Source organism: Thunnus thynnus, chromosome 2 (assembly GCF_963924715.1).
Source record: "Thunnus thynnus chromosome 2, fThuThy2.1, whole genome shotgun sequence".
Taxonomy (NCBI): domain Eukaryota; kingdom Metazoa; phylum Chordata; class Actinopteri; order Scombriformes; family Scombridae; genus Thunnus; species Thunnus thynnus.
The window spans coordinates 13,923,821-13,948,745 of record NC_089518.1 but is presented as its reverse complement, the minus strand read 5'-3'; the positions used below and the strand labels follow the sequence as shown (position 1 = coordinate 13,948,745).

The 24,925-nt window shown below is 39.0% G+C and overlaps 2 protein-coding genes across 3 annotated transcripts in view; both read left to right on the top strand.

The window, feature by feature from the left end:
* The window catches only part of adgrd1 (adhesion G protein-coupled receptor D1), a 31,666-nt gene extending 21,722 nt beyond the window's left edge, over positions 1-9,944 (top strand). For both annotated transcript variants that reach the window (XM_067604608.1, XM_067604609.1), the window contains 12 exons: positions 1,216-1,289; positions 1,872-1,995; positions 4,062-4,165; positions 4,911-5,022; positions 5,501-5,654; positions 7,069-7,135; positions 7,393-7,459; positions 7,636-7,727; positions 7,838-7,964; positions 8,060-8,101; positions 8,259-8,351; positions 8,439-9,944. In XM_067604608.1, the coding sequence (XP_067460709.1) occupies positions 1,216-1,289; positions 1,872-1,995; positions 4,062-4,165; positions 4,911-5,022; positions 5,501-5,654; positions 7,069-7,135; positions 7,393-7,459; positions 7,636-7,727; positions 7,838-7,964; positions 8,060-8,101; positions 8,259-8,351; positions 8,439-8,534 (1,152 nt within the window). In that variant the 3' untranslated portion in view covers positions 8,535-9,944. The remainder of the gene's footprint in view (positions 1-1,215; positions 1,290-1,871; positions 1,996-4,061; positions 4,166-4,910; positions 5,023-5,500; positions 5,655-7,068; positions 7,136-7,392; positions 7,460-7,635; positions 7,728-7,837; positions 7,965-8,059; positions 8,102-8,258; positions 8,352-8,438) is intronic.
* An 825-nt stretch (positions 9,945-10,769) lies between these two features.
* On the top strand, positions 10,770-24,543 carry ulk1a (unc-51 like autophagy activating kinase 1a). Its single transcript, XM_067604607.1, has 27 exons — positions 10,770-11,297; positions 11,402-11,494; positions 11,582-11,623; positions 12,823-12,855; positions 12,976-13,012; positions 14,617-14,790; positions 14,985-15,058; positions 15,148-15,249; positions 16,296-16,354; positions 17,798-17,880; positions 17,962-18,012; positions 18,112-18,200; positions 18,376-18,532; positions 18,656-18,716; positions 19,042-19,131; positions 19,305-19,421; positions 19,523-19,662; positions 20,089-20,189; positions 20,307-20,428; positions 20,721-20,836; positions 21,106-21,231; positions 21,675-21,829; positions 21,997-22,172; positions 22,276-22,394; positions 22,892-23,049; positions 23,156-23,291; positions 23,474-24,543. Exons 1-27 carry the CDS (start codon positions 11,208-11,210, stop codon positions 23,515-23,517), a joined length of 2,745 nt encoding a protein of 914 aa, XP_067460708.1. The 5' UTR covers positions 10,770-11,207; the 3' UTR covers positions 23,518-24,543.
* The last annotated feature ends 382 nt before the right edge of the window (positions 24,544-24,925 follow it).

Genomic DNA, 24,925 nt, shown 5'->3' with positions numbered 1-24,925 from the left:
CTGTAAAGCAAAGGCTTACAGTGTGCCAATTACAGTTTGTCTCTCTTCCATCTGCTTTCATTTACACCCAACAAGAAATGTGAGTTATTAAAGCCCACAAGGGAGCAGTAAATTCACCCACGGGGTTGCTTGCAGCTCCTCAAAGCTGGCCGCCAGCTTGTGATGACGGGGTGCATTTATGGCGCTCTCATGGTTCTTGGATCCATTGTCCTGCCTGCTCTAATGGGCCACATGAATATCTATCCATGCATTCATCTCGAGGGTAACAATACATAATGACTAAAGAGCCGCATGTGCAAAACAGACAGAATGAGAGCAAAGATTTTGGTTACACAATGAAGTCAACGTATTGTGCTATGCTTTGGTAATATGAATCACTGAGCCTATGGGCCAGGAAACAGACAGCCTGACTGTCAGTTTCACTCTCACTCTCACTTTTTCCAGAAGGAAATAGTGCAGACACAGTCCATCTAATCATATACTTATTCAGTCTGAGAGTCGAGGCTCGAGGAATGAGAGGAGGTGAGCAGTCTCTCAGTATACACCCAACCAGCCAATGAAAGTGTTGTTTTCTTCGGATGACAGATTGAGGAGGGTAGTGGTTTGACCTGAAACCAGGGCCAAGCCCCAATTACTGAATTCTTGCACTTTAGCCATTAGCTCACTGTCTCTAGGGATGCCAAATCTCATATTAGGGAATGACATGGAAAAAGTGAGTTATAATCAAATAAGATTCTTGAAGACAGTAGGGATTTTCTTTCAGCAGAATAATCACCTTTGCTGAGTGTCGATCTGCGTCTTGTCTTTCCTTTAATATGATCTCAGGCCCTTCTAGTTGAATTTATTGGCATGTACACACCAATGAAGCATTTTATTTTGTATCAGAAGCTGAATTAATGAAGTGGTTTATTCCTCCTTAGATCCAAAAGTCAGTTGTACAGTATTTTTTTGTGTTGCAATACATCAAGATCTGTTGATTCTGTTGAGCATATGGCAAAGGAAAGACTGTATTAAGGAAAGAATGAGGCTAATTTGTGTCTTAAATATTCAATGCTGTCTTCTCTATCAAAGCACATTTTCCAAAGAGGTGTCTGTGAGATTTGGAACAACAAAACTTGTAATTTAATGAGCCAGTACAATCCAAAACAAATGTTTTCTTATGCCACATATTTAAAGATAGGATTGTCTTAACTTTATTTTACTTTTCCTTTTCAGACTAAAGAACAACAGGATCAAGTATTAAATCAGAGCAATAAAGTCTTCCTCTACTGTGCCTTCTTGGACTACAGGTGGGTCTGTGTTCATGATTTAGATACAGCATGTCCCAATTATTCATTCAGATGTGCAGCCAGAGAGGCTTTGTCTTGATTGTTGATTCTTTGCATATTCTTTGCACAACTCTTGAATCAAGAGCAATAACATAAGATTTGGAAAAGGTGTATTTCCCTTTTCTCATTCAAATCAAAAACACCCGGCGTTATGTGTCTTGCAGTTTCAGTTTGATGTATCTTGAGCAACAGCCCACTGAAAAATTATGGTGCTATGATAAGTGAAGCCAAAACACTATTTAGAGAGCATAAATCATTTTAAAAGGGAGTGTGTTTTAGTTGGATTCAAAGGCTTCCTCTCCTGACTCCCCTTTGCCCCGAAGCTCAAGAAAAATGTGAATTATTGGATCGCCCTGTCAGGTTGCCCTGGTAAATTCAGAAAAGAAAATTCTCAGTTTGCTTCCCACAATGGATCATGTTAAGTGATCTTTGCCAGTAGTTATCCTCTAAAAACCTATTTTAGCTTTGAATGCTCACATCGTTATATGTATGTATTTTCTGTATGTTTCTCTGTAAATAATACATAATTGTCTTCCTTTTCAGTTCAAAAGAGGGAGTATGGTCCAACGAAGGTTGTGTACGCTCAGATGGAAACATGACATACTCTGTGTGTCTGTGCAACCACCTCACCAACTTTGCCATCCTTATGCAAGTGGTGCCATTAAAGGTATGAGGCCACTCTTAAAAGCTGCTGCAATTAATATTTTTATATTAACAACAGATTAAACTAATACATGTAATGTGGAACAAATTGCTCATTACAATGAACCCACGAAGAATTATTTCACAACTCTACAGTTCCCCTACGGAGCGCTTTAGCTTCTTTCAGCTTATTGTTTTGGCTTCTGCTGCTTTGACTCTCACTGTTCTCATCATCCTCGTCTCAAGCCACAACAGGCAGCTGTTTTCAGGGAAAAATCCCTGATAATCCTGAAATATACTACCTGTCCAGCACCAAATGACAAACAGACAAAGTTAGCGACTATCTGGCAAACACAGTGGAGCATTTAGCAGCTGAAGACACAAACATTTTCCTCAGGACTTGGGGGAGACTAAAGTGAATAATTGGACTTACATTTGCCTGGTGGCTAGAAATCCAAAATGAATGCTAATGTTGCTCCATATCTACTGGATAGGCAACATTTTGCTAACACTTTAGCCATATCAACTTTATAAGATGATAATGTGTCAGCATTGTGTGTATAGCTTGCTGCGCTGCCCCCAAGTGGCCAAAAAATAAATTATTGAAGGTTCAACATGATCTTTCTCACCACAGAGCTTTTTATAAATCTGTTGTAAGGACATTTGCAGACACAGTAAACCTCCCACTACTTTTAAAGGGAGGTTAATACCACCATTTTTCAAAAGTGTACCCCTCCCTCTGTGTCTTGTCACAAATAAGTAGATTTGTTGTAGCATAATTAGAAAGGAAACAGCGGTCTACCACACACTAAACCACCAACCAGAAGCCCCCACTGCTGCCTTTTGGACAGTTTGCTTTTCCTCACTGTAGGTCAATTGTAAGCAGACCTGCACAGTCACAATGTCGGTTTCACTGGTGGTTTTATACAGAAGTGCTGTGGACAACCATGATTAATGTGGTTCTTTTGGATCACTGCAAAGGTCAGTGGTCCATTCCTCAAGGACCACAGTCCCCCATGAGTACAAAAACTGTCCCTTTAAAGATTGACCAAAAGCTGTTACTGTCACTTCACAACATCTGGGATAACAGTTTTGCTGCTTCTCCTCAATTCTTAACACTCTTCTGCTCAGTATTTTACATTTACGTTATCTGCACTTAGAGCAACTTGGAATGCCAACCCCATGAGCATTGTCACCACAGACTGACTCTTTGTTATCCAAGAATATGTGCCACAGGAGTATGGTCAGCAACCCTGTTGGCTTCTTTAAATAGAGAGAAGGAGTTCTTATTGCTGCTAAGTGGGCCAGTGCTGTATTTAAGTAGCAGAAGTCTATTTGATGCTATACTTTCCCTTAGCCAGTCTCTAATTAGTGGGCTGCCTCATCCCTCAGCTGCAAGGGAACATCCCACGTATCCCTTTTCTGGAAGGTTGAGACTCCTCTGCCCTCATAATGACAAGGCACATGTGAAGACAGTTAATGGAGAAACAAACCCAAACCCTCAAAATAGCTTGAACTCCAAAACAACATCAATGCACAAGGCTGTACACCATGGGCATGTGCATATGGAGAAACACGATACTGTCACTCTTTAGCTTCTTGGACAATGTACATTTTGCTTATCCCAAAACCATAAAAACAGGTATTTAACTGTACTTTTACAATGAGTTTATACAACTTTATTTCAAATGTTTAAGACATGTATTTTTTTTTTTTTAAAAAAGCATACCTCTCAATTAGTGAAAACGTTTGTCGTATCCAACTTTTTTATCCTTTACTCTGGAGACTTTTACTAAGACTTTATGACAGTTAAAGAGTATATTCGTGCCCAGTCCTGGATGGTAGCCTGCCTGAGAAAATACTAATGAAGGTCAATATTGTGTTATTCATCATAAACTCTACCAAGCTCTTTTGAATTTCTTGGCTAATAAGACTTGCAGAGTCTCACTGAGACAGGCCAGGAGACTGGAAAGAACTAGCATTGCATGTGTGTTGCTGGCACAATGTACCAATCCACCATGTACGCAAAATAATAATGTTTTTACATGTTGTCTGGTCCATTGTTGATTGGCGTTGTGTCTCCATATACAGCTCACCACCGGCCACCAGGTGGCACTGTCAACCATTGGTTATGTTGGCTGCTCAATTTCCATCTTTTGTCTTGCCATCACTCTGGTCACCTTTGCAGTCCTGTCGTGAGTATCACCAATTACTCACATTAATAACTCATATTCATAAATCTTTAATTTATGTTTAAAGACCCCCTCCAGACATGTTTGAAGACATATAAAAACACTCTTCTTTGAATAATGATTTGTGTTAGATGTATTTTTCTCTAAGTTAAAGTTAAAATTACATCTACTCCTTCTCCCTCATAAAAAAACAAAACAAAACAAAAAAACAACAGAATCTATGAGTATACAAATGTAACAACTGAACACAAGATGTCTCCTACTTAACTGAAAAGTCCTTTCTCAGTCTATTTGCACTGGAGGCTTCAAGTTTCCACATCACACTTATCAAAGTTGCATACTAAACCACAATTGGCTTTCAAACTAGCTGTGATGTCACAAAATCATGCTCATAGGAACACATCTTAAACTCAGAGTGAAGGTGAGCACAGAGAAACTTTCCTCCTTCAGCAGATGAATGTGAAAGCAGCCTTCTAGTGTCAAACTCTGTACAGTGAATCCCAAACATCCAAGAGAAGGAGGAAGAAGCAAAACACATTTTTGAGTGGAGGGGGACTTTAATATATAATGTATTGCAATATATTACCTGATCAATACATTCACACACACATCCTCCATGTACTGTATTTGATAAATACTGTTTTTATTTCATAAATGCACCAATGTCAACATAAATATCTGTTTGAAAATGTTATTTTGATCACAATACTATAGCACTTTGATATGATGTTGTCCTACTGCTCTGCAGGTCAGTGAGTACCATCCGTAACCAACGCTACCACATCCACGCCAACCTGTCCTTCGCCATCCTGGTGGCTGAGATCTTACTGCTCATCAGCGCTCGCTTCAGCCCGGGCACGGTAGTTACACAGTACAGCATGATGATGATAATGATAATGAGCAATGTAGTAATGACAACGATGTTGTTGATGATAATGATTGTGAGTAGTTTTTTAATTATAACAGTGATAAAAAAGGTTTAAAAAATGATGATGATAATAATAATAAAAATTACTGGATAAATGATAATTATTAATATAATGAGGGCAATGAGGATTATAGTGTGCCTCAGAAAGATTAGTGAGTGTGTCTGTGTGTATTTGAATAAATAATGAGAGAAACATCATTTGTGTTTTACAGTGTAAAAATGCTAAATATTGTAAAGACTAAACTACAATTTGAATGATTAAAATTAAGAATTATGCGTGAAAGAAAGAAAGAAGAAGAAAGTGTAAAGGAAAAAATGACAAAAATACTGTAGTTGAGTGAAAAACAAATGAGAATGAAAAAAGAAACAATAAAAACATAATGATGAGAATTTTTTGTCCCCTGTCCCAGCTGCCTTGTAAGGTAATGGCTGTCCTGCTTCACTTCTTCTTTCTGAGCGCCTTCGCCTGGATGCTGGTGGAGGGCCTCCACCTCTACAGCATGGTGGTCAAGGTGTTCGGCTCTGAGGGCAGCAAACACTTCTACTACTATGGCATTGGTTGGGGTAAGTCTGCTCTGCCGTCTTTATTTACTACACTCAGATGGATTAACCAGAAGATATATCTGACTGACTTTCTCTTTTGTCATTTTATCGGTTTTCTGTACTTGTCATTTTATTTTATTTCCCCAGTTTGACCCATCGTCCTGTCTCTACCTCATGCCAGTCCTTTACTGTAAATGTGATTTTACTACTTTTTAGTGACCTTACTGGTCAAATATTGTTTATTAAACATAAATAAAGATGAGCCCGTTAAATAAATCTGCTTTGAGTTACATTCCAGTGTAACATTGTCTCTCATGATCTCAATGAACCAGAGTTGATGGACAGATGAAAAGAATCTGGGACATACGTATACTGTCTTTGGATGCTGGGGAATGCATCGTCTCTCCTCCACATGTTGAACCCATTAGTGGAAAAATGATCCTTTTTTTATTACTTCCTTTCTTCTGGCCAGAGTAATTTTTCATTTTGTGTGGCCAACTGCAAATTATGTGCTAGAGACTTCTCTGACAGTTAGAAGCATACCTGATGCAAATAAAAAGTAAATTCATTTTATAAGTATTTGCTGCTGCTATAAGCTGTGATAAAGGCTTTTATCTTTTATTTCCTCCTTAATATAGTAACAGTTTCCTTGTAGTAAACCTAGAAGAAGAAACTTTTGGCGGGTAGCATTTATCATATTGGACAATATAATCAGGGCCACAATGTCTAACAGTAGGCTGTTTGTTAAAATTAGTTGAGGCATATTTTTTGACGACAGGCAATTTTCACTTCATAGTGTGTCATGAAAATCTCAGAAAATCTCATCCGTCCATATACAGTACATGTGGAAAAAAAGTGAATTATTTTGCACTACAGTATTTCGCTTAAATCTGTCAAAACCAGTGGCTTTGGTTTACATTAGATTGTTGAAGATTTTTTTTACAAGATAACCCTGGTGAAATTCAATTTTTTTCTCATTATTAACAAATTCCATGAACAGAAAAAAACTAACAATGAATTGAACATTGAAATACACAATAATACAGCAGAGCAATTAATCCGCAGCTGAAAATAGTTCCCAACAAATGCACAATTTACTCCTCTTGTTTGAGTTACATTAACAAAAAACTACGAAGCCCAGCAGTTTCAGGAAATTATTTTATAATTTTATTTTTAAAAATGAAATTATACTGTATATTTACGACTCATTTTAAAGATTATTGTCTTCAGTAGGAAAAATGGGCTGAGTGCCACAGACATGTTCTTTAAATCATTCTGTTGATTGCATACTTGTTGACTGAGGAATATGAGTGTGCTGATAACAACTTTTTTTTTGCCCCAGGGTCCCTTAGCAGGTCAATCCAGCCATGGAGACTAAATTACATTTATAGTTAATTTGTAACATGGGGGGATTCTTTGTCTTTTGTTTTAACAGGCTCTCCATTGGTGATCTGTGTGGTGTCCATGACATCAGCTCTGGACAGTTACGGTGAAGTTGACAAGTAAGTATGACCAAAAAAAGTATATCATACTTATATTGAATTAATTTGATTTGAGCTCGGTGGCATTGCATAAGAATGACATCACCTGTGGAAAGAAATTGGAACTGCCAACTGTGTTTAAAGTTATTCAAAAACTTTCAGGTTAACAGTAACTACAGATGTCATTCCCTATTTACATTACAGCATTAGAGCATTTTTACTTGGAAGGCAACGCCATATATCTTTTTTCACTCTCTCCCGTGTCTTTGCTTTCTCAGCTGCTGGCTGTCACTGAAGAATGGAGCCATCTGGGCATTTGTGGCACCAGCCCTGTTTGTCATTGTGGTGAGGAATTTATAACAATTTGCACTTGTCAATTTTTACAGTTAACAATTCATTGCCTAACTTGGTCTACTTCTTAATCTCTATCAGTTGTAAGCTTGTCTTCTATCCCAGGAAGAAAGAAAATAAATAGTGTTTTCTGTTCATATTAATTGTGTTGCTTCCTTTCTGATTTCCAGGTGAACATCGGCATTCTGATATCTGTGACCAGAATTATATCTCGGATCAGCGGAGAGAATTACAAGGTTCATGGAGATGCTAATGCAGTCAAGTGAGTTGATTTGCTTTCATGATCAGACCAGTACTGTTTTGATTATTAGATACTGTCCTCATATCCAGAACTAATAATATAAATTGGGTTTCTCTCTTGCTTTGTTTTAGGCTGACAGCGAAGGCAGTGGCTGTACTCCTGCCTATACTCGGCATTTCCTGGATCTTCGGCGTACTAGCTGTTAACACGCACTCCCTGCCGTTCCTATATATCTTCGCAGTATTCAACTCGTTACAAGTAAGTTCTTCACTACGAGATATTTTCTTTTCCGAAATGTTTGCAGTCATTTGTGAATTTCCTCCTAAAGTTTACAGTTTTTTCCTTTTCTTTAGGGGTTCTTTGTCTTCTTGTTTCACTGTCTTCTCAACTCTGAGGTACGGTGCTAAACATGTTAAATTTGGGTTTTAATGATAGTTATGTTATCTTTTTGTCAAGTCCTGTGGAAGAAAACTGTCCACACACACAACAGCAGAATTTCATTTGGCAACAGGGTCTAATGGTGTAATGGTTTTACTTCTTTCTGTACTTTAGGTCAGAGCTGCTTTCAAACACAAAACCAAGGTGTGGTCTCTTACCAGCAGCTCCATCCGAAACATCAATGTGAAGCCCTTCAACTCTGACATTGTGAGTGTTGGTGTTAAAGATCCACTACAGCAAAGATGAGCTGTTCAACTTTTACCTGAAGCTAATACTCTCCTTACTATCCTCTAGATGAATGGAAACAAGGAGGGCGTAACTCCCACTAAGATGAACACATGGGACAAAAGCACCAACTCAGCCAATCGTATCGACCTCTCCGCCGTGTAAAACCACACATCACCGTTTCTGTCTGTGGCAGGAGAGCAATCTGAAGCTCACCAGTGTAGAACGACAAAACACTGAATGCCAGAGTATTTTTTTCCACTATTTTATGTGTTGAATTGGACACTCATCCAAGCCTCAAGTGAAAGTGATGCCAAAGGAGGTGTTGTGTAGCTAAATAATAGCTTCACCTTTAAAGACAAGCAGACTCTAAGAACTGTGCCTTAATAATGTCTCATTAAAAAACATATTGTGTTCCCAAAAACAGGAGCAGGGATTTCTGAGGAGGTCAGTGAGGTGACACAAGAGTGTAAGAGCGTAGTTCAGGGTCTGACCATGACGCTCTGTGTAGCAGAGTAGTCTGTTGCATGGTCTGTATGTCCATTGCAGTTGACTTAATGGGCGGCCAGAGTTTATTTAAATCACAGTGATATGCTTTGACATGTTATTTTTCCTCACAAAATTAAATTGTGCAAATCCATCTGCTTTAACTTACTTGTAGAAAATGTAACTAAAATTTGAGATGATTAGTATTTTCATAGGGAATGTTTCAGTATAAATACATGACCTTGGATACAGAGAGACCAAGGAAAGCGCTTATATTTTGCTGTAGATGTAGATTCATGCCTTCAAAACAATAACATCATGGTTTCACCAGCTGTTAACAGCATTTGATTCATCATCACCTGGGATAAACAGCTTATTTTACCTGTTCTCACTGCAGGATAAACACCTCTCAATTCATTCACACAGCTTTAACGCAATACCTGCATAATAACAATGGATGATGTAGCAGTGAATTAGACCCTATGTAATTCTGTTATAATGTATTTATTTATTTTGTGATTCTGAGTTCTGTTTCACGTCTTCTGCAAAGTGTCACAGCTCAACAATCAGTATGTTCTCATGTTAAATTCTGTGTCCGTTTGTGTGTTTTCTCTCTCGAAATGAACTGACTGGTATTTTGCAGTACCTCACATCTTCGTAAGATGCAGTATGTTATGCTTGTTGAAGAATAGTGAATACTGGTTGTGTTGTGGACACATTTCTGTGAAGTTTTATGATGTCTTTAGCTATTTCTAGAGCTAAATTTCTTTTAAATTTTCATACTTTTTTGTACATTAAAATAAATATGTTCCACAACAGAGGGACATGATAAGGTGGTTGCTTTTTTTCTTAACATACTGTGAGAATGGAGGGAGATGACATATTTTAAAATGTCATTTATCTTACACTGTACCAACATTAAGTTTCCTAAAACAGGATTTACTGTAAGTCACTCTGCACCCACTTTTCATGTCAGATTTAAAGTTAAATATTTCAGTATTTCAAAACATGTATAAGGCCTTTATTGATTGTTGTCTTATGGTACTATGGTTTGTGCTTCCAATTATCTTTATTAAAAAACTTTTATGACAAGAATCTGTGTCATCTTCATTATATAGGCAACATAATTCATGCCATTTGTTGGTTACTCGTATATGTACCTGTGAATTACACTATTATCAAACCATTTTTTGAAAGGAGAGAGTTATTACTGTACTGTCTAACCCACTGATATGGAGACATTATGTAACCAGCTAAAACAAACAACAACGAAATTGTCTGGTTTCTATGATACTGATGTTTCTATGATGTTTAGGCCCTGATGGATTATGAGATTGTTGGCCTCTAGGCACTAAAATGCGTGGTGTCAGTATGGTGCACAAGGCCTAAACTCTTTACAGAAACCAGGAGGGGACGAACAATTCTTTTTGAAGGTGTTGTAATGTCTTCTTTGATGTGATATCTTTAAACTAAGTGAAGGGGATTTCTTCAGTTTTAGAGAAGGAATGTTGACTGAGCCCTTTGCTTAGGGATCCCCTGATCACTTAGGCCACTGGGGCTTTTGGTAATCCATGCATGGAAGTAGTGGATGAGACATGTGAATCACTAAATGGGGTTAAAGCAGGTTTATTGTTTTGTTTGTTGAGTGTTTGTGCATATGTACAATTTTGACCAAAGAAAATGTTTAGGGATCCTAAATAACAAAGGCAATGTAATTTGGGCTGCTTGAGTTCCACGTTTTAATAGATAAATAAAAACAAGCCACCATACTACTACTTTAAATAAAAACTCCTAGATTTAGCATTTAAAAATAAGTTCAAGCCTATTTAAGACATTGACTTACGAGTTTACGAGGTGTCCCTGAAGGCGCCGTCATCAAACCTCTGCCTGTCCGTTTGCGCATGCTCACCATGAGATATGAATAACTGCAGCGGATGGGTAAAGGTGAGGAAGACAGTAATTTATGAGCTCTGTCTGGATACAAACGATTAACAAACAGCATTACTGCGACTTTTTAACTTGTATTTGTTGTTAGAAGCAACAGGGAGTCGTTTGAATCGGTTTTGAACCGGTAAACAAGCACAGCGGGACGCTAGTGTTTTTGTTTACATACGTTTATTTATCCCTACGCACGTTGTCTTAACTTTTTGTCTGTTGACAGCAACTTTTTAAGGCTGTCATCGATATTTTCTTCGATTATATGACTTGTCAATTGTGAAGACAACATTTTTCATCAATGAGATGGGATTTACCGGCACAAGGGAAGTATTGTGGGACTGTGCGTCTGTTTTATTCGGAAAATCAGCCTCCTGAACCTGCCCGGATACTTTAGTGTGTTTATTTTTATTATCCATGGAGTCTGTTGGGAAGTTTGAGTTCAGCAGGAAAGACCTGATTGGTCACGGTGCCTTTGCGGTTGTGTTTAAAGGCAGACATAAAGAGGTAACTTTCATATCTGAAACAAATATGTATTTGTCTGGTCATTGTTGATATAAGTAAGTCTGGTGTATTAATACCATTTATTATATTTTCTTTTACTTTTCAAGAAACGTGACTGGGAGGTTGCTGTGAAGTGTATCAACAAGAAAAACTTGGCCAAATCACAATCTCTTCTTGGCAAAGAAATCAAAATATTGAAGGTAGTGAAGGTTTTAATGGAGTCATACAATATATTCTGTGTCAGCTTCAGTGTACCTTGAACTAAAATGTTTTTTTCCCTCCTCTAGGAACTCAAACATGAGAATATTGTTAGACTACTGGACTATCAGGTAGGGATGGTTTGTCTTGTCTTCCCTCTCTATCTCTGTAACAGCTATTCACCCTCATAAGCCATACTGTAGGCCATGCTGCCACACGTTGCAAATGTTGACATGTTGCTGAAACACTGAATGTCATTTGCTCATGCGCTACAGATTTAGCTGTTGGATGTTGTAGTTTCTTATGAGGCTTTCTGTAGGGTATTTTATCATAAGCCATACACTAAATAAAAATCCCTAAAGTTTACAACAACTCACACATGGCACAGGGCAGTAACCATTTGCTTGGATGTGTGTTTGCATGAGTGTGTGTGCTTCTCACCTTACTGACACCTGCCAGACTGCCAGACACGGTGAGCCGATCTCTCAGTGTTTCTGACAGATGGCAGAGTGAAGCAGGTTAAACAATGGCTTATAAAAGACACAGTCTGAGTATCGTCTCACAGCAGGCACACACTAGCATACAGGGCTAATGAATGTGGATTATACACTGAGACTCTAGGTCAGGCTGCAGGAGACTTTTGTGGGCCGTAATGGTGTTAATTTACCTGGCATCAGCACAACATGTGCTGTCTGCGACATGTATTACACTCTATTAGACAAACAGTGTTATTCATGAATTAGTACAAGTAAGTTTTAATCCAAGACACAGACCCTATTAGCTTTAACTTCCTGATATAAATGACAGAGGCAGCTTGCCCCCCCCCCCCCCCCCCCCCCCCCCTATTCTTCACTACTCCTTCAGTAGACAGGTGGGACTGACACCTTAAACTTCTCACACTTTTACCCCACCTCATCTCACCTCTCTGCTCTGTGACTTTTTCAATGGCAATGGTCAGGGGTGCCAAATGTGGGAGGGGGTCTTTGGAGCATGAGCTGACAGGTCCATGACAGGGTACAGTTTCAGGCCCCTGAGTTAGCTGTTGACAGGGGGCCCAGAATGTCTAGAATCACCACTGATGATGGGCGAAATGAGAGTCTAAGAAATGAGCTGTTGTCACTTGTTGTGTAACCTGGGGCACAGCTGCTAAGACATTGATGGATTGTCAGTATAAGTTATAATTCCTCGTCTTTCTACAAAATGTGATGTATTCATTACCATTCAACAAATCAGTTTAAAAGTCACTTTGATCTGATTCCTAGCATCATTTTATACCACTTAGTCTTCATTTTCCTATGATAATTTACATTTGATCTGGTTTTATCAACAGGAAATGGGAGGATGTGTGTATCTAGTCATGGAGGTGAGTTGTGATAGAAATGGTAATGACTGGTCTGTTTCCATGCGGAAATGTAAATCACATTCACTAATAACGTAGCGTTGTCACAGCATCTGTTAAGACTTGTCTTTCTTGTCTTTTCAGTACTGCAACGGAGGTGACCTGGCAGAGTACCTCCACTGTAAGTGTCCTACATTACACAGGGCCTAATATAGCCCACATTTCACTACTGTTAAGTTTTTCCATTTCACCTTTCTCAGTACACCTCACTGTTGCAAAAGGGGATCAGACTCACGGTTTGTTACTTGTAAACATGTTTGGAGCAGCTTACTGTAGTACCGGTAGGTTTGTGTTGCTTTTAAGAGGCTTGGCCCAGCTTTTTCAGTGTTTTAGAGGAATAAAAGGATTTTTAGTAGGCGGAAGCAGTATAACCATAGAGTTCAGGTTTAATGTTCCCACAGGTCAGTGGGTAAATTATCACTAATACTCCTAAGTACTTAACCCAGATAAAATTAAACCCCTAGAATTGGCCTGTGATTAAGTTTTTCACAGGTTTTTTGTACTAATTATGTAGAAACTAGTACAAAATGAGTGCCCAATAACAACTCCCAGCTGTTATATTTCTTGTCATTGCCTTTCCTTGTACCATGTAATTTCACCATGTTTAAATTCTCAGAATGATAAAAAACTTTTCTCACTAGTACGTCACACTGAAAATTTCCCCCGCCTCAAGTTTCAAACCCTCTTTCAAAATATGATGACGTGGCTGAGGGCATGGAGTTGGTTTTTCTCGTGCTAAATTTACCTCGATGGTGTAGATGTGTCTATTTAAATGCTGATGTAAAGTGTTGATCTAATTCTGCCACCATGCCAGTTTCTTATTTTGTGGACTTGCCAACGTTGTGTCCCTGCCAGAAAGTACATCCAGCTATTTGCAGCAAACCACACGGTCACGTCTTGGCAAGGTTCACGGAGCACGCACATGACCTCACCCATCTGTCACTCACTTATCCTCTGTCTTTCGGTGGAAAAACACTGCAGCTAGAAATTCTGGATGTACTGGGAAGGAGGGTTGGGGGAGAGGTGGCATGTCAGACAGCTTTTAATATCCAAAAGCAGCCACACCGTAAACAAAATTCTCTTCCACGAACTATGACAGCAGTGACGTCGATGTGATTGGAGCTGGGTATCTGAACCTTACTTCAGTTAGTCACGGGAATGTAAGCACAAACAAAGTTTTAAGTAGATATAGTCGTTGATTTATGCTGATTACTTTCCTAATTAGTCATTTAGTTTATAAAATGTCAGAAAATAGTGAAACATTCCCATCACAATTTACAAAAGCCCAAGTTGACATACTCAGATCATTTGTTTTGTCTGACCAACAGTCTGAAATAGAAGACTAAAAAGTTGATATTATTGATATTCATGATATTATTATTGATATTATTATACTGTTTATTATTATACTGCTCAAACAAAATGAGTGATATTAAGACACTTGGGCTCTGGTAACTTGTAATGTACATTTGTTACTATATTTTTATATTTTATAGATAAAACAGTTAGTCCTCTAAATTATTATTAATGATTATTAAATTAATAGTAAGTTGCAACACTGCAGTCCGACAGAATGGCACTAAAGCTGTGGCAGCATGCAGAGAATAAGAGCTGACACCTCTACACGTGTATCTACATACCATGTAATATGACAAACCTTCTATATACTGCCATGCTTACTTCCTCCCGTATCATCTTAATGTATTTCCTCCCTCTGACCCTCAGCTAAGGGCACGTTAAGTGAGGACACCATCCGTGTATTCTTACAGCAGATTGCTCAGGCTATGAAGGTTCTGCAGAGCAAAGGCATCCTCCACAGAGACCTGAAACCCCAGAACATCTTGCTCTGCCACACAGAGGGGCGCAGGTCCAGTCCCATCAATACCTGCATTAAGATAGGTAATGATTTAAGTCAGAAGAGTTTAAGAAGAACTAGATGTACAGTATGTCTGTGAAAATGCATCAGCTTAAGGAGGATGGTGGAACCAGTTTATATCTCACTGATTTTAACAGCCTACCCCCCTCAACACACACAAATTCACACACGCACCACTGTACTGTAGGTCCCTCACTGTACTTCTCTCGCCCTCCAGCTGATTTTGGGTTTGCGCGTCACCTCCAGACAAACACTATGGCAGCAACGCTGTGTGGCTCTCCCATGTACATGGTGAGTATTAAGATCCTTTGGTTTCACGTGCCAGCACAATATAGTGTCACTGTGTCCCCAAGCTGTAAGCTGTGTTTGTCTGAACACAGGCTCCTGAGGTCATCATGTCCCAGAACTACGATGCCAAGGCTGATCTATGGAGCATAGGCACAATCGTCTACCAATGTCTGACTGGAAAGGCACCATTTCATGTGAGCGGCACTTCTAAGAACACACACATGCAGATACTAAATCTCTAACATCACCCTTCTGTGTTTAGGTAACTGGATTTAACAATAAACCACAAAATGCTTGCTAAGGTCCCTTACATAATCACAAATATTTGTGAAGTTGTTTGTAGATTGGCTTCATGCTCATCATTGTCAACACAAAACTGAACAGGATGTATCCTTTTCACAACGCAGAAACAACGTGATCCACAACGCAAATATGAAAAAACCACTTGCCCGCTGAGTGACACTCTCCCTGATCTCATGTTATTTGGAAATGCTGGAACAGCTTGACTGCTTGTTAGGAAAGAGCCTTGTTTACAGATGGGGGGCAAGCGGAAATGGCTGCAAGCCATTCCTCTAAGCCCAGAGTAAATATTATTTCACAACCCCGGGTATTACTTAATGTCGTTCACGTGGCCTCTCTGATGAATCTGTTATTTGCAGATTGCCTCACCTTTGATTTCAGTATAGACACATGCTCTATCTCTTCTTTGGTCTCCTCTTTGATTTTGAAATCCATTTATCCCCACGTATTAGAGGTTAATGAAGAAGAAACATGTTGTTTGACCTTTTGTACCTATTGAGGTTATTTATGTTGCAGTTTCTTCGAATGTATTTTCCCTGCGAATGAGAGGAGATATTAACTTCTATTTCTGCCAGGCAGGTCAGCCAGTTAACTACAAAGGTCAGTGTGAGGTTACCTGATGATGATGATGACGATGATGTTTACTTAGCTGGCATGTCCAAGCATTCCACTTTGTCCTCAGTGGGATCATCATATGGTTTATGTTTGGATTTTATGCACTGTAGCACAATTGGCTGTGGCACTGTTTTTATATTTGTGATGTTGTAGGTAAATAGACAGTCAAACATTCCTCATCATTTACTCAAACACACATGTTTGTAGGCGTGCAGGTGTATTCATTTGCACATGTTTATGCACGTGTGTGCATGGGAATGGTGATTTTTTTGTAACTCACGTTTGTGATTTTGTGATGCGTGTGTGTGTGTGTGTGTGTGTATAGGCCAGCACACCACAGGAACTCCGTCTCTTCTATGAAAGCAACAGGACCCTCTTACCCAGGTTAGTGCCCCTCTGGACGACCCCCCCCCCCCCCCACCAGCACACATACTCACTGTACACACACACACACACACACATGCTACACGCAATAAGATGATGCATTACTGTGAGAGCTGTTTCTAGTTTCACCTTTCAGTTTTCTGATGAATGACTGATGGTACTCTGCCCTGTGCTCTTGCTCAAGTTTGTGTGTGTGCGAATGGTGTTTGGTGTGCACATGGCCAGTTAACAAAACACATGCAAGTACACAGACAGGCACATGCACGCACGCCTACATAGTTAGAACTTAATAAATCTACAAGCTGCACACCACCACTAAATATAGTTCTAATCTGGAAGAAACTGATACAGACACCTGACGGGACCAATCATCTAGAAGAACATTCTTGATCAACCACTCACACAATTGCAAAAGCATGGTCTACTCTGTTTTTCACTGTTGATTAATGAGTCATTAGATATAGTTAGAAGAAAGAGTCAGGGTCTCTCTTCGATGGTCTATGCTGTCTGTTTAATTCAATTCCATCCTTAAGGTATAGACAATTATTCTATATCAAGTGTTTTGTCTATGGTATATTTCATAGTTTAAGGTGTTGTCAGTGTGTAATGTGAAACCCAACTTCTCTGCCTTGATATCAGTAAGACCAATGCCTTTACAAAACAGTTCTCTTCGCTATTTAAAGTCATATTAACACTGAATCCCTGATGTGCAGAACTTGGACCTGGAAAGTGTTCAAAGGGAATTATGGATTGTTTGCCCACTGTTTTCATGGTGTACTTTGCCAGCCTGTGTATGCCTCGTGGCTATGCTTATCTTTTGCACTGATAAAGCCGGTGATAAGCTGGCCGGCTTGTGTGAGGAGGCATGGTTTGTTGTTTTCTTTTCATTCTATATATAACCTGCTGTGAGCTGCCAGCTAGTGGTCTGCACAGCTATCATTTTCCACATGACCCACATAGCTCAACACAGACATAAACACACAAAGTCTGTATCGACTCTGAGTGTCATGATGCCCTGAGGTTTTTTCACTGAAGCTGTAAATTAGATTAAAAATTCACATATTTTACAGCTCAGTCTGAGCTTATGAAACACAAGTGACCTAAATATTAAAATTGCTTTTAACACCACCTAAACAGAATCAGCAACAAAAAGTGCACACAGTGAACACACTTAAGCATGAAATTCAACATAATGGCATGTTCTATGGACATGTAGGGTACACTCATGACATATTGTATAAGCTGCATGCAGAGATACACCTACCTAATGTTTTCCCTTCTTCTTGGATTGTACTTTATATCAAAAAACGGTGGTACGAGCCAGTAATCTGACTTTAATCATGATTCCTCTCACACATCTTGTATAAGTTTGTTCATCTGTGTTTTGTTTCGTCCATGATTAATATTATTAACAGTGTTTTGAAACCGTTTCATTTTCTGCAGCATCCCCAAGGAGACTTCTAGTAACCTAAGACATCTACTGTTGCGGCTCCTTCAAAGAAACCACAAGGAACGGATCACCTTTGGTAAAGTTTAACATTCAGTACTTCTTTTTCATAATTACATTTTTAAAGGTCTCTCTTACATCTAAATCTTTACATTTGCAGATGAGTTTTTCCACCATCCTTTCTTGGAGACAAGCTCATCCACAAAGAAGTGTACGTACTGTTTTGTATCTTGCTTGTTTCAGTACAGTTTTTAATCAATAAAGGTGCTGTATCCGAGGTCCTAAGACAAGTACATTTCTGTTTTGACAGGCTCTCCAGCTCCTATGCTCTCCTACCCCAGTTCTGGCTCAGGCAGCTCCTCTAGCAGCTCCTCCACATCTCATCTGGCCTCCCTTCAAGTGTGTACACCTTTCTCTTGTTGATTTATGAAACCAAAATCCCTTGTCAAAAGATGTGTAGTATAGTTTTTTATAGTTTTATACTTTGAAATAAAGTGCGCTCAATGTGTATTTTTCTCTGCAATTTCTAAAAGTTAAATTTGATCAAACAGTTCTTTGTTTTACACCCTCGTAGCATTCCGATGGAGAGATGCACCGACTGCAGCCCAAGGTACCGTGCTCCCCTACGCAGGATACCCCCGGCTTCCTGCTGAAAGAAATTGCCAATCGAGACAGTAGGAACACCTCATCTTACACTGAAGACTATGTCATGGTACCTGCTCAGTTTCTCAGTAAGAACTCACTCTTATTCTTCGGATCATCGTGCAGTTATCACAATCAAGCAATTTTTCTTTAACATCAACCTGTCACACGTTCATTTGTTGAAAACTGACTATTTCTTGTACTGTTTCTAGGTGAGTACACATGTGAGGCAGAAGGTGGGTCACCCATTGAGAGTTGCCTGATATACAGCGGGTGAGTTCAACACATTTTATTATGTGGATGATTCCATTGTACATTACTGTATCCCTTGTGGGCTTTCTCAGTTTACTTGTTAGTATTACAGATTTATTTTTGTAGAAATAAGGAGAATAATAAGATTGATGATTTCTTCTGTTTTATATTTACAAAAACACAGTGGCAGTCTGTCATCTTGAAGGGAAGCATCCAAATATCCACTTGCTGTAGAAAGAATGCAGAACAGATTTGTTTGAAAATGTCATGTAAAAATTAATGTTAGTAATTATTATTAATTTGTGCAGACAGAGCTAACAAATGTCTGTCTTTATGCTTTTTCCAGGACCTCACTACTGGCTGAGAGAGGTCCCGGAGCTGCAGACAGGATGCCTCCCCCGTCTCCCCTGCTACACTGTCCCTCCAAGCTTGCTAGGTAAGAGGAAGTCAGTCTGGTTTAGATTTTGGTGGGTTGAAGATGAAAGTGTTCAGAGGTAGATGAAGAGGCTGAAAATGGCACAAAATACCGTCAATCCCACTACTGTTTTACATTTATTTTGAAATCATCAAATATACTCCTAATTGTCCATTGTTCTTTTATCCATACAGCAAGCCTGTTGAATTCGGCGGCAGTAACCGCAGTCGCTCGGAGCCCATTCCTGTCCCAACTCAGATCCAAAACTACCAGCGTATGGTGCAGCCTGTAGGCCTTCATGGCTCCACCAGGTATGTACAACTGCTCAGCTATTTTATCTCTGTACCCACCGCACCCTATTGTCTGGTTATTACCCGTTCTTCTCTGCCTAACTATTCCTCATATCATTCAGGGTCACTCTCTGCTGTGCTGGGAGCAGCAATGAAAGCTCACCACAATGTGGAGGGTGTAGATCTCCGGCTTCAGGCTTCAACCCCTACTCCTCAAGGCTGGCAACTGGAGGAGCCAGACCACAGCAGTCCTCCCCACTTGGTAAGCATCTTAATCTGCTTTTGTTTTACCTTGAGTCAACCCATTCTGTCCCAATACTGCAGCTAAACACAGTACATGGCAATCTTTTAAGAGTAATGTTACTTGTTGGCCACTACAGCCATTTGGGTGTGAACAAAAATTCCATCTGACATTGATACACAGCAAAAATATGTGCATTCCAGGAGTTGTTTTGTGATTAAGTGTTATCATTTGATTTCCTCTGTACCCACTTTCTCTCTACATGACTCATGTACTTTTATTTAGGCCTTTTGACAACACCCAGAGATCATGCCTGAGCATGTTTCAGTGTTGATGATATTTTTAATAAGATCAAAAGTGTTCCAATGAATACTGTTGACTTAATAAACAGACCTTTCTCACTGTTTTTTACATATGTTTTAATATCTGTAATGCTCTATTCACTAGTGGGAACTACGCCAAAGACCCCAGAGCAGTCTCTCCCTCTCTGTACAAGAACTGGGCGGTTCGCTGTCTCTCCTGACATGCAGGACACTTTCATCCCCAAGGTCAGGTTCTAAAACATCTCTATTACAGAAAGAGAATATCAAAAAATAAATATTTTGTCATCTACGCACCTTCATTCCAGTCAAGGCTCAGAATTTTCAAATGCTTCTAACAAGCAGGTTCACTCAAGAATGCCCAGCCGAATCAGGACAGTCCCGGACCTGCAGTCCCTTGATCTGTCCCCTGCTACCCAGACCGACCTCAGCAGGAAATCAGCCAATAAAATTGGCCCTGCTAAAAGGTCAGAACAGTGTAATGTCTATAAATTAATATTATTATTATAACTGTTATTGTTATGTAACAATATTGTTAAAAAACATTCTGTAGTCATATGACAACAGAATGAAATGTGATTAATGTGAATGTGATTTGTTTGTGTTCATTTCAATAACCCACTTCTACTTCAGACTACGTCATTGATATGAAAACCTGCCATCTGGCACATAGCAATGTCACACACAGTATAAAAGATATGCCGTGTGATAAATTATTAAATGCTCATGACGTTGTCTGTGTTTGTATTGGATATCCAGATCACTGAGCACAGGCAGGCTGTCTGACATGCTTCTCAAGGCTGCCTTTGGAGCTCAACTTCTAGATGAAGGAAGTGACGACAGCCTCGGCTATGAGAAGAGCATGGACACCACAGGTAGCAGTCTTTATGTTTATTTACCAGTACTTCAGACTATATAGTTGTTGTTGTAGTTACGGATAAGCATAACAGGCCAATTCATAGAAACTGTAACGTCCTAAAGGTCTCAGGTGATAATGAAATCAATACCCACTTTAAAACGTGTTGGTTACATGCATTAATTACAAGATGCCTATTTTGATGTAACTACCATAGTGACAATGGCCAGAGTATTTACTGGGCCAGGGCCATCATAGCCATTTGACTATTCTTATTCATCCCCACAGCTCCACCTACTGGTTGTCATACAGGATTTCCTTCCCCTGACAGCTCGCCTGTTGCAGTCTTCACTGTGGGTTCTCCATACAAAGAAAACACTCCTCCTGATACTGTGGTATCAAGGATGTTCACAGGTATATGTTCTACTTACAGTAACTACCCTAAATATTGACGGACTATTGAGTGCATTCATGTCTAACCTTTATTTTAGCTTGTGTTGTAGGAGGTTTATGAAAAGCCTCTTAATTATATTTCTGAGTGATCCATGATTGAGGCTATACTTTTATCAAGAATTGCTCTTTCCAGCTTAGTGTTCATTCAGACCATTTATTCAAATTAAGTAAGATGTTATTCTCCAATGAAACAATCTAAAGCGAAACACAAGTACAAGTATTGTTAACCAGGTAAATTTGAAAGTAAACCATTTTAACATTGGGCATGTAAAAGAACAAACTGTGATTGGTCACATTAAAGTTACAGTTTGCTGTAAGCGCAGCAAATTACATGCTTGCTCTTTTTATTCCTCGTATTTCAGATGTTCAAGGTTATGTTGGGTTTGTCTTTTTCTTAAATGCAGGCTCCCCCAGCTACATTAACTCAGCCTGGCTACTCAACAGTCGTCTTCTTCAGCGAGGAAGCCGTAGAAACAGTGAGACTGAAGCTATGGATGCTACTCCACACTGTAATCTGGTCTTTCACCCTCCAGAGCTGCCTGAAGATACACTGATGGAGGTACAGACAAATACTACGTTGTGACTGTGAGATGAGGGAATCCTGCTGGTTGTTTTGAAGTTACAGGCATGAAGAATTACTTGCAAATGAACATAAAATAGGCAAACTCAGATTCCACATGATCAGCTTCAGTATTCACAATATTTTATTTGTTCAATTCCTCACAGCAGGCACACACAGATGCTCTGAGTGACCTCCGTTTCACCTTGGCTTTTGTCCACTGTGTTATGGAATTGGCTTCTACTAAGGGGCCAGGGCTGGATACCATCAGCAGTCCTGATGTTTCCTTGTTAGAGCAGAGTTTGGTGACAGATCAGATCAGCCTCTTAAGTAGAGAGTGGAGGTGAGAGACATGAGGATTTTTACACTTTATCAACATGTACAGTAGCTCCCCTCTCTTCACAAAGTTTCTTGAAAATATTCTGTTTCTCATGTTCACTTTCCAGCTATGCAGAGCAGTTAGTGTTGTACATGAAGGCTGAAGAGTTTCTGTCAGCAGCACTGCACAGTGCTAAAGGGAATATCAAGCAAGGTCGAGTCCTTCCCTCTGCCACAGTCAAACAAGGTGAGACTGGTGACCTCTGGTTTTAAGCATCAAGCACTCAACTTTTGTGTACTAATGGCAGACAGAATAAATCAAAACAGGCGCTTGTCAAGCATCTTAATTGACCTATATGCTATTAATCTGTATGCTCAGTATGTTCCAAACAATTTTTTTTTCACCAGCATACAGAATGACATAAGAAAAATGGATTATTCTGTAGGAACAGTTTCAGAAGTTTCTATGGACATTTTAAATATTTTTTATGGCAATGAAAATTAATTAATTGTAACTGACAGTTTAACATGGGATGAATACTGTTAAGATAGACTTTGGAGGAGTATTGCCTTGAGCAGCTTGACCTATGCAAGTATTTTTGTTGTGGTACTCAAAATGAAGAGAGAATTGGTATGTTATGTTGAAGCTTGATAAGTGTCAGTTTATTATGATAATAATAATAATAATAATAATAATAATAATAGTAATGAAATGTCTTTGTGTGCTGTATTTTCTGATTGCAGTAATCAAGAAGCTGAATGAGTTGTACAAGACCTGCGTAACATGTTGTCGCTCCCTCACCAATCGGCTTCAGAGTTTCCTGCTTGACAAACAGAAGCTTATGGACCGCTTCAATGGACTCACAGCAGAGAAGCTCATCTACAACTACACTGTGCACATGGTGAGCTCACCTTGTAGCAGGGGATGTTGACATTTACTCCAAATTAAATTCTATCCTGCATGTATCTTTATCGTAGCCTGACTGTGTGTGTTCTTACTGCATTCAGGTACAGTCTGCCGCTTTAGATGAGATGTTCCACTATGGTACAGCATCAGTCCAGCGCTACCATAAAGCCCTTCTGCTGATGGAGGGTCTGTCCCGAGTCATCACGGAGCAAAAGGACATTGACAGCATAGATAAATGTATGTGGAAACATTATGACACACAAATCACAAAGACAGGAGTTTAAAATGCCAGAATCACACCACATATAAATGTATTTCCCATGCTGTCACAATGATGAATTGTCTTTACAGGATTATTGTGCTTGCCTTGACTAGGTTTTATTATAATCTGAATTTCTCAATCTCTCTGTTGTTCTCAGGTAAGCAGTGTATTGAGCGACGTCTCTCAGCTCTGCAGACTTAACTGTGTCCATGAGCCCTATAACTACATTTTCTTTCCTCATCCATCTCCCTTCAATGTACAATAGATGGATTCTCCAAGGTTGTTGATACACAGAAGCACTTTGATCTTTCTTAAGGGAAATGACCACTGGAGCATCTGCTCCTGTCCCACTACCCAGTCTGTAATCCTGACATTTGCACAGAAAAGACTGAAAGTCCTTTTTCGGACACTTTCTTGAAGACAGATTGTTTTATGATTGTTTGAATACTTTGATCAGGTAACATTTTTTCTCAGTATTTGTTTTGTTACAAACTGTACATATTGTGTTTTTTGTGTTTTGCACATAGAATACTCTGATCAAATTATAATTGATTTTAATGTGTTGTACTTGAAACAAAGATTAATTAGTTAGGTTGCTTTCTGTATTTGAAGCTTTTGTGTTGCGTGTACAGTAAAAGTTCACCAGCCAACATCAGTCAAAAGATCTTGAATGAGATGACCAAATATTGCAAATTTGTAGCAATACTAGTAAAACTGTGCCTGCTTCATTTTTCTTACAGTAGAGATTTAAAGATAATGAGAGTATGTTTTGACGTCACACAAAACACCTGTCTAACGGTCATGTAGACTTGCATCATGAAATGTATTAAGTATATTTTGACAACTGAATGAAATTTTAGTGTTACAACAACTGATCCAACAATGGCCTCCCTCAGGTAGAGATGTACTCCGTAATGAGGTACTTTAAGTGACATTAACTGCATGCCACATCTCTTGTGTTTATCTGTTGTATGTGTGTATGTGTGCATCATTGGTTTTTATTTTTCAGCTGTGCAAAGTTTGGCAGTACAGATGTAAGTGTGTAAAACAAAAAAGTGTTAATTTGTGAATGAATTCACACATGATTTTTGACTGCCTGATATTACTAAGTTACTTAGAATTTATCAAAATGCCTTTTCTACTGTCACTTTATGACTGCCAGTCAAATTTGCCAAAATGAGTTGTTACATACTGTGTGATGAAAATAAATAATATTTATTGTCAGAACTATGGGTTCTATTCAAGTCCACCTCAGTTTGCATGCTAAATCAGTGTGCCTTAGTCACAGTATCTGAATTAAATGTTGTACTTTTTACTGCACATTTGTATGATAGCTGAAGTTTTTGGTTACTTTTCTGATTATTTGACATAAAAAACATATGCTTATAAAATATAATACATACTAAAGATTAAAACACCTACCTAACTGTACAATATATAAAGCAGTTAAACTAGCTCTATCTCAACCAAGTACAACAGTGAAATCAGTATTAACAATCTATATCATATAATAACATATCAGTCACATGTGACATTTACATTGATAATGATTGTAGCAGCTAAGCTTGTCAAGGGTTTAATAATGAGTTAATAATTAGAATCAGCTGTG

Coding starts and splice junctions, on each gene's coding strand:
- ulk1a (XM_067604607.1), top strand. CDS start 11,208: ATGGAGTCTGTTGGGAAGTTTGAGTTCAGCAGGAAAGACCTGATTGGT. Junction 15,059..15,147: donor GTGGCTCTCCCATGTACATG/GTGAGTATTAAG, acceptor GTCTGAACACAG/GCTCCTGAGGTCATCATGTC. Junction 16,355..17,797: donor AACAGGACCCTCTTACCCAG/GTTAGTGCCCCT, acceptor CATTTTCTGCAG/CATCCCCAAGGAGACTTCTA.